The sequence below is a fragment of the Drosophila subobscura genome, chromosome A (assembly GCF_008121235.1).
Source record: "Drosophila subobscura isolate 14011-0131.10 chromosome A, UCBerk_Dsub_1.0, whole genome shotgun sequence".
NCBI lineage: Eukaryota > Metazoa > Arthropoda > Insecta > Diptera > Drosophilidae > Drosophila > Drosophila subobscura.
In genome coordinates this window covers 17,075,372-17,094,945 of record NC_048530.1, presented here as the reverse complement: position 1 = coordinate 17,094,945, position 19,574 = coordinate 17,075,372, and the positions used below count along the sequence as shown (strand labels likewise).

The 19,574-nt window shown below is 42.9% G+C and overlaps 3 protein-coding genes across 7 annotated transcripts; all 3 read right to left on the bottom strand.

Moving 5' to 3' along the window:
- Positions 1-1,330: 1,330 nt before the first annotated feature.
- On the bottom strand, positions 1,331-2,927 carry LOC117895475. The gene is made up of 2 exons (XM_034803157.1): positions 1,865-2,927; positions 1,331-1,796 (listed from the first exon to the last, which is right to left on the bottom strand). The coding sequence occupies exons 1-2, from the start codon at positions 2,897-2,899 to the stop codon at positions 1,449-1,451; spliced, it is 1,383 nt and encodes a 460-aa protein (XP_034659048.1). The 5' UTR covers positions 2,900-2,927; the 3' UTR covers positions 1,331-1,448.
- Positions 2,928-4,143: 1,216 nt separating this feature from the next.
- Positions 4,144-12,995, bottom strand: LOC117895482 (actin-related protein 2). Of its 5 annotated transcripts, XM_034803201.1 has the most exons (9): positions 12,924-12,995; positions 8,607-8,628; positions 8,489-8,575; positions 7,772-7,882; positions 6,514-6,528; positions 5,562-5,777; positions 5,286-5,495; positions 4,802-5,230; positions 4,571-4,741 (listed from the first exon to the last, which is right to left on the bottom strand). In XM_034803201.1, the coding sequence occupies exons 3-9, from the start codon at positions 8,534-8,536 to the stop codon at positions 4,571-4,573; spliced, it is 1,200 nt and encodes a 399-aa protein (XP_034659092.1). In that variant the 5' UTR covers positions 8,537-8,575; positions 8,607-8,628; positions 12,924-12,995. The 5 variants fall into 5 exon arrangements, with proteins under 5 accessions (XP_034659058.1, XP_034659092.1, XP_034659067.1 ...); XM_034803176.1 differs by lacking the exon at positions 12,924-12,995 and adding an exon at positions 8,866-9,024 and having other exon boundaries at positions 8,489-8,661; XM_034803185.1 differs by lacking the exon at positions 12,924-12,995 and having other exon boundaries at positions 8,607-8,739.
- On the bottom strand, positions 11,880-15,336 carry LOC117895458 (serine/threonine-protein phosphatase 2B catalytic subunit 2). The gene has a single exon (XM_034803134.1). It carries the CDS (start codon positions 14,793-14,795, stop codon positions 12,990-12,992), a length of 1,806 nt encoding a protein of 601 aa, XP_034659025.1. The 5' UTR covers positions 14,796-15,336; the 3' UTR covers positions 11,880-12,989.
- Positions 15,337-19,574: the final 4,238 nt, after the last annotated feature.

Below are 19,574 nucleotides of genomic sequence, written 5' to 3'. Positions count from 1 at the left end.
CATTGTGCTGGGCCATGGCTAAGCCAGTCTTAATTATAGAAATGAGTTTCGTTGAGTTTTTTAAAGCAAAGGATAAGTCTGTCTGTATGTATGTCGTGGTTGGCTTTCAGTTAATGGCAACTCAAGCATTAATTGCAATTAATAATTTCATAAATGTTTGCCATTTCTTGAGGTTGAGCTAATTTCTGTTTGCTAATTGTCATTTACATGTGCGTGCATTTTGTGTTGGACATGTCCTTGATTGCTTTCCGTTCGGCTGGGGTCCTTCAGCTGATGATGTCCTTGAACGCGGACTGCCATCAGTTATGCCTGGACAGTTGTCCCTCTTCATTTGATTAGTTCCTTGAATGCATACATAGCTCGCTAGTTATCCTCTTGCTGGTTATCCTTGGCAAGTTATCTCCATTAAGCTGACACCCCCACACCCCCACACCCCCCGTGTCACCCGCTGCTCGCCTCCTCTCTCATGTTATGTCATTTGCCACCTTGTATGTATGAACAATTTATTTATAACCGAAAAGCCATTGTCCAGGGCGTTCTGGCGGTGTGTCGCTCGGTGGGTGGGGGCGTGGTAATGCGTTCCAAGCTTTAACCGTTAGTTGACCACCAAGCAGCACACAGAAACCAACACAACAGCAGCACCAACACCAACACCAACACCAGCACCATCGCATGTGCATGTGCACAGGTAGCACTTATTTTTATATCTTTGTCCCTCCATACATACGCAAGCACGTGTATTTGCGCACACAAACACACACACACTAATGCACGTGCTTGCGAGCGTGACTCTGTGTGTGTGTGTGTGTGTTGATGTGTCGTAATTGACGGCAGCCTGCAAACGCAACTGATGACATCATGCAGCCCACCAGCCACCACAGCGTACCTTTCAGAGTTGCCAAGTGCTGGTCATGCTCATGCATGTGCGTGTGCCGCTATGTACATACATACATACACACACACGACATACGGCATGTTTGTGTGTGCGCCTGGCCAATGCTCCAATTGGCAGCGTACGCAGCTGACCAGCAAACAAGGCGAGCACATTCACACCACACCACAGCGACACAAATGTATTTTATAGCTTTTCGTTAGCAAGAAAAACACATTACGAATGTAGGATGTTTGCCTACATAAACTAATGAATTTGGAGCACACATTTATAGCTAAAATGTTAAATTTCAATGAAAATATTTGAATTTGCCGCTTGGGCAAGAAAAGTGTTGCGAAACGCGCACTCAGAGACAGTGCTATGCAATGGCAAATGGCGGTCGTATCAATCGATTTGTGGCGCGGCATTTTGCAATCGCTCGCACACTAAAAGATAAACTTTGATTTATTTACCAACTTATCATCATAAACACACATATGGACATATACTCGCGCACGTATTCTTATCATAGGAATTAACAATAACAGGAAACTAGGACAGAGCGGAACTGATGCGCTCAAGGTCGCTGGTAGACGGCCTCGTCGTGCTCAGCGATCAGCTGCTTGTGATCGAAGGCGTGCTCATCCTGGCGCACATTCCAACCGAGGCAGCGGCGCACCCCATAGAGGACGACGACGAGCACCAGGGAGAGCAGCGATGCCGCTATGGGCACCACCAGGATGAGATCCAGCTGCGGCTGCTCCAGCTGGCTGGCCTGCAGCAGCACAATGGGCATGGTCATGTTCAGCACACTCGTCTCGATGGCCAGGGTGAGGGCATCGGTGGGCGAGCGGCACAGCAGCTTGGACAGCAAGTAGGTGGCCAGATAGCCGGCCACGGGCAGGCAGAGAGCAGCCACCAGCACCTGCAAATGAGGGAAATTGAAGCTCAAGCTGAAGCTGAAGCTGAAGCTGCTCCGAAGTAGCGACTTACCTGCCAGGTGAACTCGGCAAAGACGAACCAATTGAGGCCCACCGTCAGACCCACCAGACACAGGCTGAGCACCACCGAGAGCGGCTTGAGAAAGCGAAAGATGAAGCGCGTTGTCTTGGGCACGCACAGGCGCAGCAGGAGGCCAATGGCCAGGCAGGCGACCAGAGCCGCCGCACCGCCCGAGAGCTGGCCAAAGGGCACCGTCAGCTCGTCGTCGTCGTAGACGAGACGCCCCAGGACCATGATCCACAGCGGCATGAAGGCCAGCGCCAGCAGGCTGTTGATGGTGGTGGTGGCAATCGACAGGTTGATGTTCCCCTTCAGGAAAACGGCGCACACGTTGGCCAGACCGCCACTGGGGGCCAGCGCTGTGTAGAACAGGGCCAGCTGCAGGGGCTGCTGCCCCGGCCAGAGGGCACGGCCCAGGCCAAAGCCCAGGGCTGGCATTGCCACGAACCGACTGACGATGCCGACCACAGGACCCACGGGCCGACACACGATGCCCTGCAGGCGCTGCAGGTCCAGCACAGTGCCCAGATTGAGGAACATCAGCAGGGCCAGGGCCGCGGACACATATGTGGTTACCCGCTCATCGACCACGCGCTCCCTCAGCACCGCAATGGACAGGGGCTGCGGGAATGCCTCGACTGCAACGCCGTCAGCGGAGTGCAGCTCCACCAGCAGCTCGCTGTAGCCGAAGCGTTTGCCCGTCACGTCCACCGTGCCCTGCCAACTGCCGCTGGCTTCGAAGTCCTGCCGGGGCACGGTCCTATATGCCAGGGCCCTCAGCTCGTCGCTCGAGCGCACCACAAACTGATAGTCCAAGGCGCCATCCTGCGGCTGGACATTGTAAATGTGCAGCTGCAGCTGCGCACTTCCATCGCTGAAAAGACGGAGCTCGGCCTGTCCGTAATCCACCAGCCAATTGCCGGCCAAGTCACCGTATTCGGCCTGAGCCCCGCTGACCACCAGCAGGGGCAGGAGCAGTGCCAGGAGCTGCCGTCTACTGTTCGACATGTTCGACATGTTCTCCATGCTGCGTCGCTTTACCAACTAAATGACGGACTGAACCACAACAAAGGCCAACCGACGTGTGTCCGTCGCACAAAGACCCACAAAGGCTCGAGTTATCAGTATCCGCAGACCTGTAGACTAAGCCCGAGCTGCCCACCAGATTGCTCTTATCAGGCAAGGGGTTGCTGGCTGATGGCATTCCAGGTGCGTTCTAAAATAGAAACGATATCCATCACACAAGTGGGAAACGTATTCTACAGCCCGAGAAGCCATCACGGAGCAGGTACAAAAATGCCCAAGAAGACGGTGGCGAGCTCCAAGAACTGTGCAGTTACTTTCAAGCAATGGAGCAGAAAACAAAGGGTATCAAGGGAAGCAAAGAGAAACCCACCCAAAGTCGTTTTTGCGCTCCCCCAACGATGCCAACGATAATCTCGAGGGTTCCTGCTTTATGTTTGAGTTTGAGTGCATTGTTTGGTTCGATTTTGTGCAATTTGTGCTTGGGTTGTTGTTAAACAATTGAAACTGATTACAAGTGTCCAGTTTCCACCCCACGCCCGTTGTGTTTTTCCCGAATCGGTGGCCGTAAATTCCGTAATTACGGTTGGACCTGACCATAAACCATTCCGATTTCAATTTCTTCTTTTATTTTCTATTGTGTGTGTGTGCCACTGTTTGGTTTATTTGTTATTAGTTGCTTTGTTTATTGTTATTATTTTGCATTAAATGTAATTGGCATACCCCCACACATTCGTTCACACTGCAGCCATGCGTCCAGCCATATGCCCAAATGCAATGGCTGGTGTGGAGCGAGAATCAAATTGCAACTAGCTAGCAAGGGCATCAAGTGGGGGCGAGTTGTTATCAATTTCAAATGACTCTGAATTCCTTCTCTATTTAACTTTGGTTTCTTGCGTGTCTGGACTGGGTCTAGTGGCTCCAGTGACAGATAACCCAAATGGGCTCCATGCTATGGTTGGGTGGGGCTCAGCAAACCAATCAATTGATACGCCACTTGGTACTCATCGTTGATAATTCATTTAATTTGTATTCATTTTCAAACGGAAATTAGCTTATGTACCTCCCATCTCGCTCTCAATTGTGCAGCTCTCTCTCTCTCTCTCTCTCTCTCGCTTTCTCTCTCTGTCTGCATGTCTTTTTATGCTCTCTTTCTCCTTCTACGTGATGCGATTTGGAATCGCTGCTAACAGCATTTGTAATACTTTCAACACATTCAGAATACTCGCGAAAGGAAAAGAGTTGCGTTTAAAAAATATTTCAATACATTTATGCCATGGGATGATGGATGGAGAATACAACATAGTGGAACAAATAAAGAACGAGGCGCTGTGGGTTAATCATTGAATCACATAATCGTAATCGTAAGCATAATCAGATAATCAGATAATCGTTAAACATATATTTCAAATTGACACAAAGATATCGGCAGTGGACACAGCATCATCTGAGAATGGATTAGCGGGTGAGTTGGGAACGGGAGCGGGAGCGGGAGACATTCAATCAAACACAGGTGGAAAAAAAAGCACATTCACACACGTTTCGCATCGGGCATTTCCAATCGAATTGGTTTACATTGGTAGACAGAGCCGATTGCCAAAACTAATTGCTAAAACACTTGTTCATCCTCGTCATCTATCAATCTCAATCTCAATCTGAATCAAAATCCTGCTCCTAGTTGCTGATCTTTTGCAGCTTTTGCAATACTTTGAGTCCCTGCTCCTGGTACTCCTGCTTGGACATCCAGAAGCCGTCCCGATCCTTTGTCACCTCCGCCAGCACGGCACCGCCAATGAAGACCATATCCTTTCGCCTCGGTGGATCCTCAATGCGTATTTTAAATTTCTGAAATGAAACTTCCATCAATTTCGCACAAAAATGAATAGAAAAAGAAGCTTTTCATACCGCCAACTTTTCCGTATCGTTCTTCAGCACTCGCTCCAGATACAGCTGCTTGATCTCGCGTTCCAATCGACTGGGCAGACCCGGATACATGGTGGAGCCGCCAGACAAGACAATGTGCTTGTAGAGCTCTGGCCGTATGTCGATGTCCGCCGCTTGGATCGTATTGAAGACCAGCTCCGCAATGCCAGCGCCCTCGACATTGATTAAATGCGGTTGGAATAGTGCTTCGGGTGCCTCGAATCGTTCGCCGCCCACCTTGATCACACGGCCATCGGGCAACGTATAGGACTCAACCAGCACCGTCGTCTCCAGGGCCAGGCGCTGCTCCATCTCGATGTCATACCCAATGTAGCAGAGTTTCTCTTTCATGATTCGGACCGTTTCGAAGTCAGCGGAATGATTGAAGGCGTATCCACGTAGTAAAAGTAACTGGAAAGAGATTCATTTATTGATGAGTTTAATGAGAAAATTGGGAGGAACTCACCTTAATCAGATAGCGTGTGATATCACGTCCAGCAATATCCAATCTGCGCGTCAAATGTGGCAGGGCAAACTCCTCGTAGACGGGACAAATATGCGTCACCCCATCACCGGAATCGACAACCACGCCCGATATCAGACCCTGGGCGTATAGCGTAAGCACAGCCTGAATGGCAATGTATGTAGAATCGAAGCCGTACTTCTCGAACATCACCTGAAATCACAGAAGGGAAGGGTAAGTAAAGGAGCAATTGGTTTGCATCGCATCGCATGGACCTACCTCAATCATTTTCTCTCGATTCTTTGTGGGATTCATGGGTGGCTCTGTCAGCAGTATCTTTGTGTTTGTCGGATCAATGTCCATCTTCTTGGGGCCGAACGTGTAGTCCCACACATGACACATGTCGTCCCAGTTACGCACCACGCCGTTCTCCATCGGATAGGAGACCTCCAGTAGTGATCGCAGCTGGGAGGCCTCATCGCCGACCATAAGATCCTGAAAATTTGCATTTGCATATTGCATTTTTTTGTGCACATTTTTGCATTGTTAGTGGCCAGCATAAAACATAACATATTGCTCGCGACAATCTGGGACTAGGAGCAGTTGAAGGTTGAAGGAAAAGGGAGAAGGGATCGCAGGACGAGCTTTGGCTCTGGACATACACAAAGAAAAGAGCGACAGGTACAGACAAGAAGCAAATGGGCTGGGGGGGACAGTAACGTCATAGACTACCATAAACGAGTACAATCCAAAGCTACATGTAACAAAAACATAAACAAATGAACGAGCATTAACGTGCAACAACAAACAAAAGGCAACGAGTGGGGTGCAAGCAGCTCGACTGTTTCGGTCTGGGCTGCTGGAATGCCTGAACTAAAAGCACTTCAGCTAAGCCACAAGCAAGTCTTCATGCATCAAATAATTAACAATTCAAAGAATAACAACTACAACGGTAATAGCACTAGCAACAACAAACGAAGAAGAGCAAGGGAAACACAACAAACAGCACAATGAGAACGAGAAAAGCGTTTCCAACGTTTTCCTTTGGAAAAATGTTAAATAACAAAACATTTATTTTATTTAACCTTTTTCGCATGGATTTGGAGTTTGTCTTTTTTTGCTTTTTTGTTGCTGCTGCTGTGGCTGTGGTTGTTGTGTGGAATTACTTTTAACATTTGGATTTAAGTAGGGGAAATTGTTTGTTGCTTTAAACTATAAAAACTTGACTTACATCGACATGTAAATCCTGCAAAATATTTGTATTTTCAACAAAAATATGTAAAAAAAAGAACAGAAAATTGTATAAGAATATTAAAAATGAAGATAACGATTCGTTTTGTTTGTTTCTTTTATTATTTGTATAGTGTCTGGTTATAGTTGTTGAAATATCGTCTTGCTTGTTGTTTTTGTGTCTAAACTTAAAAACCAGCAAATGCTAGGAATAGGAAGTATATTTTGTATATAGTAGAATAGGCTATAAAGTATAAGGCGAGTGATATGGTGAAATGCACTAGAAAAAAGCAGACGGGCTTTGTGTGTGGTCTGATCTGGTCTGGCCTGGCCTGGCCTGGGTCCCTCCCCCACTTAAGATCTGGGTAGCCCTGGGCTTGTGCCCGAGTTCCCCGAAAGAACCCCAAGGAGAGACTGTACTTGTATGCCATTTGTGCGCAACACCACAACACACCATTGAGAAGAGAAACCAAGACCAAATGGAAGCCACCCGTTGGGGATGCAACTCAAGACAAAATGCAATGAGATCATGAAGTATGTGTATGCATTTTTGATCTAAGAAATAAAGTGAAACGGTGAGAGTGGAGTGGAGTGGAGTGGAGTATGCAAGGTGTACAATATGGATGGTATGTATTAAATCATAATGAGTGTATGTAACAATGCCACACTAAATAGATAAAATAGTACAGAATAGAATAGAATAGAGCAATTTCAGTTTCAGCTAACATAATCAGATGAGAGACAGAGAGACAGACATAGAGAGAGAGAGAGAGAGAGAGAGCAGGTGGTGTCTGTGTGTTTGTGTGTGTGGGGGGGAAGTGATTATGGAATGTGAATTTCTAGGCACTAATTTTGTTCTTGCCGTTCAACTAGTTCTTGAATAATTTATATAGAAAAAATTAACAAACTATATGGTGTATGAGTGGTGTGTGTGTGTGCGTGTGTGTGTGTGTGTGGAAGATGATCCCTCCAGTAACTAGTTACCAAACTTGTTGCCAGTAATCACAGGTAGCTACCGCTAACCCAAACTCCCAAATGGAGAAGGAAACAGCCGTTAGCTACCAGTAGTTGATTACTGGTGGCTAGTTTGGTAACTAGTCCATTGCCATTTCCCACTACGATTAGGCCGAATTTATGTTTATGTGTATGAATGTGGTATTATGTCCTCTTCCTTTCCCGTGCTATTTGTTTGTGTGTTTTAAATGTTTTGTGTTTGCTTATGGATGGTCGGGCAATATCGGATATTACGCTGGTCATACCTTCACTTCGATGTCACCGATTTTGTTCACCGCCCGGATAATGGGTCGCCCCACCATCGAGGGGAAAATGTAGGCGGGGAAGTTGCTGCCGGCATAGCCGCACTTCACAAACTGCAATCAACAAAAGAGAGAAAGAGAGAGAGAGAGAGAGAGAGAAAATAGAGTGTTAGAGTTTCGTTATTTGTTTGCGTTTCAATTCTTGCCGCCAGCTGCTTTTGTATATCGCTTCGGCGTGGTATGGTTCGGTATCACCGTTATCTTTTGCGCGATAAGACATAAGATTGAACACAAAATACCATAGGCGTCCACAGCCGCCGCCGCTCTTTCGGCAGTTTGGGCGTGTTTTGTTTGTGTATGAGCGTATGTGTGGTGTGTGTCAGAGTATGCGTAACATTTGAGTTGGGTGAGTAATAACGTATCGACGACGGTCAGCGGTAACAATGACTAAAGCAGCAGCAGCAGCAGCAGAGGCAGCGACCTCTTCCACCACATTGCACTAACGGCATCAATACTGCACTCCCGCAGAGTCGCGCCGACCTCAACGTCAACGCCCGAAGCAGTCAAGCAGTTCCATGGAAGCACTGCTTAACCTACAAGAATCTGCTGCTGCTGCTACTGCTTCTGCTGCGGCGGCGGCGACGACGGTCCAGAAATGTATGTCACAGTGATCGCGGGGGAAATCGGATTAGAATTTAGATGACAAAATTGATTTCTTACCCCTGTGCCGTTATCACAGACAATCACATTGCGTCCCTTGCTATCCATTTTTTGTGGGGCACCAACTGGAACTGGAAACTGTCCGCGACTGCTTCTCCTCTGCTGCTATTGATGTGTGGCTGCTGCTCTGGTCTGCTCCAAGTTGAGTTTCACCAAAGTTTCGGGGGAAGGCTCTGTTTTGCAACGAGAAAAAGAAGCGGGATGAGCGATGGCGTTTCCTGTTGACTGTTGAATGGTTATTGCGGCCGCTCAGCGACTGCACTTAATCATACACTTTACTTTCCCACACACCAAGCACACAATCACACTTCATTCATACACACACACCCACACAGAGATAGGCCTGCTGGCGCGAGAATTTGGTTTTCCCTCTTTACCGTGTTTCCGATGCTCGATAATGGCTTTGTGCTATGATTGGTAATACTTTAGCATAATGTAGAGCAACTAATCAATTTTAAAATGGTTAACAGCAGTCAAGTTGCTTAAAATTTTGATTTTCTTTTTGCGGCGATACAAAAACACGGCACCAGTGTGACCGCGGAATTATCGATGGAATATACAGACTGACCCTCAGAAATATACCGAAAAATAACTTTTCATTTTAAAAATATACTGTAAATATGCCGTAAATCAAAAATCATTTTCCTCGACTTTGATCTTTTGTTTAATATTACCAACTGGTTAGGACTCTCATCTTTACAACTGTAATTTAACTTAAATCATCATACAATTCTCCACCAGATTGGCTGATTTTAATGGCTTATCTTTATTGGATTGATTGCAAAACAGATTAAATTTAAAACGGTCAACCAAAAAAACCATAAAGTTACTATTGAAAATTTGACAAAATATACCGCATACCTCGTTGCGCTACCGGTTTTTACGGTTTCACAGCCATCAGCTATTTACACGAAACTGTTTGCACTGAAAGGTGGCAGGTGGCGCTGTTAACGGTAATTTACACAATGTTTTACTACTACATTTTACGTCTTCGATTTCACCCCAGTGCAACTTTCCCATTGAAGAGAATTAATTAATCTGTTTTGAAAATGGCAATTCAATAATTCTTAACGTTGAAGGCAACAACAAAAACAATGTCGAATATTCCTTTAGTTTTCAAAATTCCGTTAATAAAAGCATACAATTGAAATTTTGCTGCTGATTTATTTTATTTTGTTTATATAATATGTATATGTATGTATATATAATTTAATAATATAATAAACATTACTCATTTGTTATCTTTATAATTGCTTTAAGAGGCGAAATGTCTTATATATGTATGTAAGTACCATGCACGTCTTCTGCTCTGGAATGCATCTGCATACATCGGGCCACGCCACACACTATCCCCGACATTGATCGCGCTTTAACAGTAACGTGTGTGTGTTCCTTTTTTCTTTTGATTCGGCTTATGCTTCGGGTTGGATTGGGTTCAACGTTTTATGGATCCATCAAGTATTTGGTATGGTCTTGATACATTATCAAAATCTACAGATCAGCATCTCCGCTCTGCCACACATCTCTTCCATCTCTCACTATATGTGACGTTAAGTTAATATGTATTTATTTATGTAGGAGGCGTGTAGTTGCCAAATGTATGTATCGTTCGAGAGTTACATATGGAGTGAATGGGGATCATCGATCATTTAGCTATATAATACTTTACCATATTTGGTACTGCTCCAAACATTTATATTATTTTGGTGTTTTCTCATTCTGTTTGTATACTTGACTTGACTCAATTTCAAATTGCAATTGGTTTCTGTGTGTGGGTTGTTTGTGTGTGTTTCTAGGGGGGTCTTTCCCCCGGGTTCATTTTTCTCCGTACTAACTAAACATGCATTTGCGATTTCAACAGTTTTCAACAACAATAGAGGAAACGGAAATACTGAAACTTAAACTATATGCTTGTTCTTGCTACTCTTGTTCATCGCATCCATATCATATCATTGTTAGTATTTATATAGTTAGTTTATCCTCCTGTCCTCCATCTACCGCTCGACTTTGGTGTAGGTTTGAGTCTGTTGCTGAATCAAAAAAAAATATACATTGTGTGACTATAATATATATTTGTTTAAGCTTTGTAGCCATCTCTCCATAAGTTGCGAGGGATGTCCGTTTTATAAAAGCTAAGTTCTGGGGAGTTGGAATTTGTTTGTTAGGTTAACTACGATTGAAATAAGTTGCGGGTAGCTTGAGACGATACGTGTCTGGGTGTGTGCACATTACACTAAAAACTAACTGTTTTATCCTCATATTTGTGTGTACTTTTATGTTAATATTAAGTTGAAGGGTGTGGGAGGACATTGTGTTGTGTTGCAGCATCGAAGCAAAGTACAGCAGTGCAGGGAATGGACTCGAGTCGAAACGAAGCGAAACGGGAGCTGAGTCCTAGAGCGTGTGTTGGGTGTGTGTTCGGTGTGTGTGGTGTGCTGGGATGAAGGCATCTGTTGTGTGATTTTCCCTATTACAATGCGTATATCTGTATATATATATTTTTGATTTGAAATTGGAAAGTCAGCTGGCTATAAATACTTTATATGCGAACGCGTGGCGCGGAACAAGCGACCGCTGCACGGAATCTGGTTAAGGAATTGGATGGGGCAGGGTGGAAGTAGAAGGAATTGATTGCCATCTCTTGAATTGAATTGAAACGCCTGTTCCACAGCGTTCCATGCCTTATACAATATACATACATACTTATTAGTTAGCTACATTTTGACTTAATTGGATTTAGCATCTCGAAAACTTTCCATCGTTCGTGTTTGTGTAGAAATCAAGTGACCAAAAGATACTCCTCTCGCTCTCTGGCGTGTGTTGTTGTGTGTGTGCTACAAGTAGTTCAATGTACACAAGGGGGCGGGGAGGGGGGATATTTATAGGTATTATCAATTACATTTCTATTAAGTAATTATTAGTTAAATATCTGATTTGCTAGTTCAATTGGAAACGCTTTGTTCCTGCTCTCTGTGGATGTCTGTGGTGTGTGTCTGTGGTGTGTGTCTGTGGTGTGTGTGTGTGTACTGAATCAATCAATCATTTAAAATGCATCATATTCATTTACTAATTAGCTTAATTCCTTCTCTTACTCGCTCTCTTTCGCTTTACTCTATACATGTTAATGATAACAAAGACTTGATTTGGGTTGATTTGGTTGATAAAACGCAGCAAACCATACAGCCACAGCTGGCGTCGCGTCCATCGTACACGTACACACACAGATGGTACATCGAATATGTAACAGATTTAAGTCGAAAGTTATATTAAGCAACAATTATACAGATACACATATGCATGTATTAATTAATATAATATAAATATATAATGTATACACGTTAAAAAAAAAGGTAAACTCTTCTTTTGTTGGTTTTTGTTTTGTTTTTTTTGTTTTTCAAGTTTAATTCGTATAAGGAACATTTATGGACTATTGCGGCACATATTGCAAACTGGTTTCCCATCTCTCCTCTCTTCATCGCTCAGTTTCATGATGTTTCAAGTTGATGTTATGGATTACAAGACAAGGATTGCACAAAAGTTGGTTTGATTTGTTGTTTTGTTTTCTGCTTTGTTCATATTCAAATCATTGTTTCTTCATATTTGTTTAGTTATAGATCGATATTTAAATATATATTTATATATTCCATATGTTTATATATGCTCGCTTCTTTTTGGCGCTGCTAAATGTTTTTAACAGATTAGCGCTGGATTTTTACCATCATTTTTTCTCCATTTAGTTGTAGTTTCTTTTTTTTCCTTTTTAGTTTTAGTTTAAGTTTTGTTCATTTTTCATTCAAGGTTTTACTCCCATTCGGTTTTTGTTTTTGTTTTTGTTTTGTTTTTTTATACATTACAACTTAAGCTAAGAATTATGGGGGGGGTTTTGTTTTCTGGGTTTTGGGGTTTTCTTGAGAAAAGGAATTCTTGCGGCCGGCCCGCCAAAGTATGCAACACATAATTCTAATATCCAATGTGCGCCGCGATGCGCGCGCCTGCGCTAAAACAAATGAATCGCCTGCGGCTGCTGCTGCTGCTGCTGCTTGCTGCTTGCAGCCGGAAGTGGTCGAAAGTAGGAGCTGGAGCTAGAGCTGTATTACATTTATGCTTAGAAATAGAATTGGGTTTTCTTTTGTTTGTTTTTGTTTTTGTTTTTGTTGTTGGTTTGTTTAAGTTGTTACTTTGCCACGCTTTAAGCTTAATTAAGGATATTTTGTTGTGGTTTTCTTGTTGGTGTTCTTCCATTTCCCTTTCAGTGGCTGCTTCTGCTTCGGGCCAAGCTTGAGCGAGGTTCAGTTACAGCTGCAGAATGATGTTTAGCTAAAACGACAAATCGTTGACACTTTACTAAACAAATGTCTCTTAGGTCTCCATGCACACTGCCACTGTCGCTGCCTCGATCTCCACTCAACTCCACTCGACTATGCTCTACTCCACACTCCACTTTTGCACCACTGCCGCACCGCCTGCCTGCACACACACGACCCGCTCTGCGGCATGCCGCTTACCCATGCGCCGCACCATTGTTGCTGTTGCCTTGACTGTGATGTGATGACTGTGGATGGTGCGGATCCTCGCTGGGCGTGGGCGGCTGGTCGCGACGCGGCGGCATCCGCTCGTTGACGGCGTCGAGGCCCTTGGCCTCCGCGAACGAGGTAATCTTGTGGTTGGGCGAGAAGCCCTGCATGGCATTCTTGAGCGACTGCTTGCCACCAGAGAGGGCGCCAAGGGGCAGGGCGCCCGTCGGCGTCAGGCCCTTCAGCTGGAGCACACTCTCGGACTCCTCGCGCAGCACGGAGAAGACGCGCGCCATCTTGCCAATGGCACGGATCTTGTTGCGTATGACCTCCTTGCGCGCCGCCGCCTCGTCGTCAGAGAGCGGCTCCTCGCTCTCCTCGGTCATGAGCTCGTCGTCGGAGCAGATGTTCAGCACGTTCACCAGCATCTCGGTGACCTTCTCGCCCACGAAGGGCAGCGACCAGGTGAACACGTCCATGAAGTTGGGAAGCCAGTAGGGGTGCGGCGAGCAGTTGAACTGCCTGATGTTCATCACGTTGTTCTCGTACTTCAGCACAGCCGCCTTGTTGTTGTACACATCGAGATAGTTGGGCGCCGAGAAGATGGTGATCAGCGAGGGGAAACCGGTGGTCTGGCTCTTGCGGTACATGCGGTAGCCGGCGTCCTGCGCCTCGTGCGCCCGGATGATCGACAGCAGATTGTTGTTCTGCAGGAAGTCGCAGCAGGCGGCATAGCTGTAGAAGTACGAACAGCCGCGCACCGAGTTGTGCGTGTAGAAGTCCGAGTTCTTCTCGTTGCCAAAGTCCTCCAGCGGATCGGACCACAGCAGGTCGCACATGGGGCCAAAGGCGGGTGGCTCCTTGAAGCGGTCGAGCCGCCGTATATCCTCCAGCTCGTGTATCTCCGGCGACAGGCCGCCGTGCACGCACAGGAACTGCTGGTTCATGAGCGCCGCCAGCGGCAGGCAGTCGAACGCGTCCATGCACGCGTCGTAAACGCGCTCCGAGTACTTGATCTTGCACTCCTGCTTGAAGGTGAAGTACTCGGTCAGGTGCCGGCACTCGTGGTTGCCGCGCAGCAGGAACAGCGTCTGCGGATAGGTGATCTTCAGCGACCACAGATACAGCACGCACTCGATGCTGAAGTAGCCTCGGTCCACGTAGTCGCCCAGGAAGAGATACTTTGTGGTGGCCGGCGAGCCGCCCACCTCGAACAGCTTCATGAGATCATAGAACTGGCCGTGTATGTCCCCACAGACCGTCACCGGCGCCTCGATGTCGATCATGGTCTTCTCCTGGCGCAGCAGCGCGGCCCCGTCCTGGATGATCTTGAGGGCGGGCGCCTCCTCGATGCGCCCCTCCAGCACAAAGTGCTGCTTCAGGACGTCATGATTCGGTTTGCCCGTGCGCGGATCGAAGACCTCGGCCAGCGTCAACTTGTGGCTGGGTGGGAAGGGAACGCTATCCACCACACGCTCTTTGGTGTTGACCGCCGTATGGCCGCCATGGGGCTTGCCCTGCTTTGTGGGGCTACCATCGTGGTCCGCGGCGTTTGAGTTGCTCGCGTTGGCGTTGGCGTCAGCGTTGGTGTTGGCACTGGCCTGGGAGGAGGAGGAGGAAGTGGCAGCGGCGGCGGCGGCATTGCCAGCAGCAGTGGAAGAGCCAACGTCACCAGCGGCGGCGACGGAGGAGCTGTTGGCGTCTGTGGCGTCAGCGGTGGAGGCGTTGCTAGCTCGCTGCTGGCTGGCACTTGTTGCCACTTGGCTGTCGCTTGATTGATTATTCGAAGACATGGCTGATGCTGATGCTGGAGTTGGAGCTGCTCCTCTGGATTGGAGCTCTCTCCACTTGACTGCGTTCTGCGACTCCGAATCCTCTCTCTCACCTTCTCACACTCCCTTGCACACACACACTCTCTTTCTCTCTCTCACCGTTCCCGTTTCGTTTCGTTTGCGTTCGCGTTGGCGTTCCTCTGGTTCCTGTTCCTGTGTGACTATTCCTGTCCTTGTTCCACCTCCTGGCTCAATTTCCACGAACACACATACACATACGAAACAACCCACACACACTGGCACTTTTTACTGCTGCGCTGCTGGTGTTGTTGTTGCTTTTGTTGCTGTGCTGCTTTTACTGCTGCTGCTGTTGTTGGAGCTTAGCCGCTTTATCGCCTTCCAGCTTTAATTTAAGCAATTTAACAGTTTCCTTGTTGTTGCTGCCACTGGCCGTGTTCGTTATGCGCTGTTTTTACTCAACAACAATCATATTCACTTAGTATTTTGTGTATTTTCGCCCTGCAGACGTCGTAATTTCTCTCTTTTTTCTTTCTTTCCAGTGTGACCGCGGAATTATCGATAAAATATACCGTCGGACCAACACATATATACCGTAATATGCCACAACCTTTAAGAAACATACTATTTTATGTTCTGATACTAGATTAACCCACTTAACCACCCTCCATTTGAAGAGGTGAACAAATTGTTTTTAGTTGCGGAATATTATAATGTTTTCAATAACCCTCGTAGCTATATCCTTCTCTTTACCTAAAAAAAAAACGAACTACCATGTCTTTTACCTAAACTGGGCTAACATTATTCGAGTTTCATCATTTTCGTGGGAATATTGAAACATCGTGGGCTAAGAATAAATCAAAACTACTTCACTTTGATAATCGGTTGCGTTAATTTTCCCAAGGGTACTTTTATTGTGCAAAATAAAAGAGAATAATTGTCCTTCATGTTGCCGGATATATTTTGTTTATGTGGAACCCACCATGAAAAAACGGGGAACCCACCACATAAAGAGAGAAAAAATCGAAATCCACCACGATTTGAGGGAGCGAAAGTAGAAAAAAAAACATGGGTATGGAAGTTGCGATACCCTTTGTTCTCTGTTATCCCTTAAAAAACTAATATTATGGTAGATCCTTTTGATGGATTAATTCGAGCTTACGTGAAAATGGTTCAAAACAATCATTAATAATCATAGTGAAATTGTTGTAGGTGATTAAAAACGCCGGGCCTGGAGGCGCCATGTGTCGATGCGATAGACATGGTATCGATACTTTGAGGTGGTGCGCGGAGCAGCCGTTATTCCCAGGGGGGCTTCCCCCATACACAAACGAACAGTTAGAGGAAATAATAAATGTGCGCGCATTTTATTCTCAGGATAGGTACTTGTATATTTTTTTAATGTTTTTGTATTGTTTTCTCAGTTTTTGTTTTGTTTTTGTTGTTAATATTAATTATGTTAATAACATTGATAATCATTTGGTTTTCTTTGTTTTATTCGCTTAATGTTAAAACTTGTTGTCTGCATTATGTTGCTGTTGTCATCTTCCATCTTCCCCTTGTAAGTTAATTTGTTAATCCACGGATTGGATACAACGAGTTTTTGTTGTTGTCACAAAAGCGCAATTTTTAAGTAATCTTTACTAGCCATCTGCCCATGCAATACATTTATAAATCCCATATACATACATACATATGTATACACATACATACATATATGTAATAATGCATTCACTGTTAAATTTGTTTATTTATTCACTTTTGGTTTTGGTTTAATAATAAAATTGAAAATTTTTAAGAGATTTATCTAGATGTGATGTTTTTTCTTGTTTGTTAATTTTTTATGTTGCATTTTTAATATTATGTTCATTATTTTTAAATATATAAGTATATAAACTTTTTGCTTTGACAAAGTTTCTCCAACTTATAATTATCATATATATTATATATAAATAAATGTTTAAATATATATAAAATATGCATTTAAATTGATTTATCCAAAAGGTAAAGTTTTAATTCATTTTTTGTTTTCTCATTGGGTTTGCTCCGTCATCTTAATGTTTTTCATATCCTTCTGTTTTCATTTGTTTATAATATATGTTATATTAAATTGTTTTGTTTTTTTGTGTAAAGTTTTTAAAGCATTTGAGGGCAGGAAGTAGATGTTGAAAAATACATGTATCAAAAAAAATGATGAAAGGATTTTTCACTTGCACTGGATATAAATCCAAAACTAGAACGAGAAACTTCCCCTATTCCTTTTGTTTTTTTTGTTTTGTTTTTAAGATTGTTTTTGTTTTTGTTTTGTTTTGTTTATCATATGACTATAAATGTATGTAACTTATAAATTCGATAAGGAACAACAGAATCGATTAACGAAATTGGTTTATTAAAACGAGTTAAGTATCTGATTTGATTGTTAATAGTTCAAGCTAATCAAAAAATTAACAAACGGCTACAAATGGTCAACAAAAGCCAGCCTCGAGACGAAACCTAAAACATATTTGATAATTGTTTAATGTTTGATGCTTTTTTTCCTGATTACAAACTTATAATAGAATCGGATTTAATTCATTTTGTTTTTAATTTCTTTTTATCGTATATCTAAATATTTGTAGAGATGTTTTTGGTTTTTGATATTTTCGTTAAAAGGAAATTGTTTTTTTTCTGTAATTTGTAAGTTTTATGTACTTTTGTTTTTTTTTTTTTTTTTTTTTTTTTTATATTTCATATTCATATTTTGGTGTAGTAGAAAATTTACCGTTAAAAAGTGTGTTTGGTTTTTGTTGGTTTTTTTTTTTTTGGGTTAGGTCATTGAAAAGAGAGAGAGAGAGTGAGAGACGAGACGAGACGAGAAAAAGAGTCGAAGTCGAAGTCAAGGTCGAAGTTGGAGTTGAAGTTGAAGTTGAGAGCTTTTGAGTGAGCCTTGGGCCTGGAGAGTAGTGCACAGAGGAGAGGAGAGAGAGAGAGAAAGCTTGTAGAGTGGGTGAAGCGGAGAGGAGACTCGTTTTCGTTACCGTTAATTTCTTTAGCATTTTAGTTTAGTTCTTAGGCTTTTGTGTATATAGTATAAAAGTATTTGTTTTGTCGTATATTAATCGCTTAGTTGTAATACGTTAGATTTTAATTTGTTTTATGTTTTTGTTTTTGTTTCCTTGCCATATAGTATGTGTGTATTAATTTAATTTATTTGGTTTTTAAATTTATTTTCTTTTGTTTCGCTTAGAATAGCGCGCTAATTTGTATTGCTGGTAATTTAGGGAAACGTTCTTGGAGGAGAAAAGTATATTGTTTGTATACCATATGCTTATTGTGGGTAGCGGTAGTAATTTGTTTGATTTGCTAAAAATGTCTCATTTGACTCAATTTACTTTTAAAAATAATAGTAAGAGCTTTGAGGTTGCTGTAATCCATTATTGGCTGTAATTATTGTTTATATTAATTCATATATATGTAGATATATATTCATTATTATTTGTATTGGTTTTATTCTTCATCGTTTTCGTTTTCGTTTTTGTTTGGAATTGAAATGCATTAACTTGTTGTAAACTTTTCTGGTTTTTTGTTATGTCTGTCTGTGTGTTTGCTTTGTGTGTGAAACGCTTAACTTTAAACTGCTTTATATATAGGTATTGTATGTAAATATATATATAAATGTAAATCATTTGTAACCATTATTTAACTGCTTGATAACGCTGCTGCTGCTGCTGCTGCTGCGCATGGGCACGATGCACTACGCACGACTGTAGCAACTGTACCAATCTGTGCCTGCTGTTGCTGCTCTCTTTCTAGCTCTCAGTGCGCGCATGCGTGCCTCCTGCCTTCACTAACAACTTATTCGAATTTGTCAACGGTATTTTATTTTATTAATTTAATTTAAGTTTTTTTGTATTACTGCACTTGTGATTGCTGTTTGTTGCTTCTGCTTCTGCATTTGTATTGTATTGTATATTCTCGACCCTCTCCTCCTACCTTCCCTTCCGTCACTGGCTCCACTCCGCCTCAATTCATGCAAATATATATATATTGTATGTATATATATATCTACTATATGTATTCTGTTTGGGCACACTCGTGTTCGTGTATGCATTTCCCTTAGGCATATGTGTGTAGGTATATTTCATTATAAAGTACTTCGAATTGCTATAAGTTTGCATTTTGTATTACGATTTCCCATAATCCTTCAAATTGGGTTTCTTTCTCTCTTGGATTTTGTTCTTCTTGTCGTCTTGTCTGTCGAAGTTGGAAAGTTGTCTCTTATTTGTTTGTTTTCATTTGGGTTTGCCTTTTCTTTAACAAATTGTCTTGTTCATTTTTGTAAACGTTTTTTGCTTTCATTTTTGTTTGTTGTTTGTTTTGGTTTCTCATTTCCCTTTCCTTTTGGTTTGTTGTATAATTTAAACTTAATAGTAAATTCACATAGTTTGGTTTTAATTATTTTCCCTTACTTTTTGTTTGTAGAATATAATTTTATTTTTGTTTAAGAAAACTTTTTGCACGCCCCATTTTGTTACATGCTCGTATATGTTTTTTTTGTTTCTTTCTTTTTTTCTTCATTTTCATTTGAATAAATTCATTTAATTAAATTACTTATGGCCTATAGAAAAAAGTGTGGTAAACAATATATATAGTTGTATATGGTATATATAGTTATAAAAAAAAAACAAAAACAAGTAGAAGTAGAAACAACAATTTAGTTTATAAATATTTATATATTTATGTATTCATATTATGCTCGCTGATTGTTGTGTTTGTGTTTGTGTTTATATGTGTGTGTTTTTG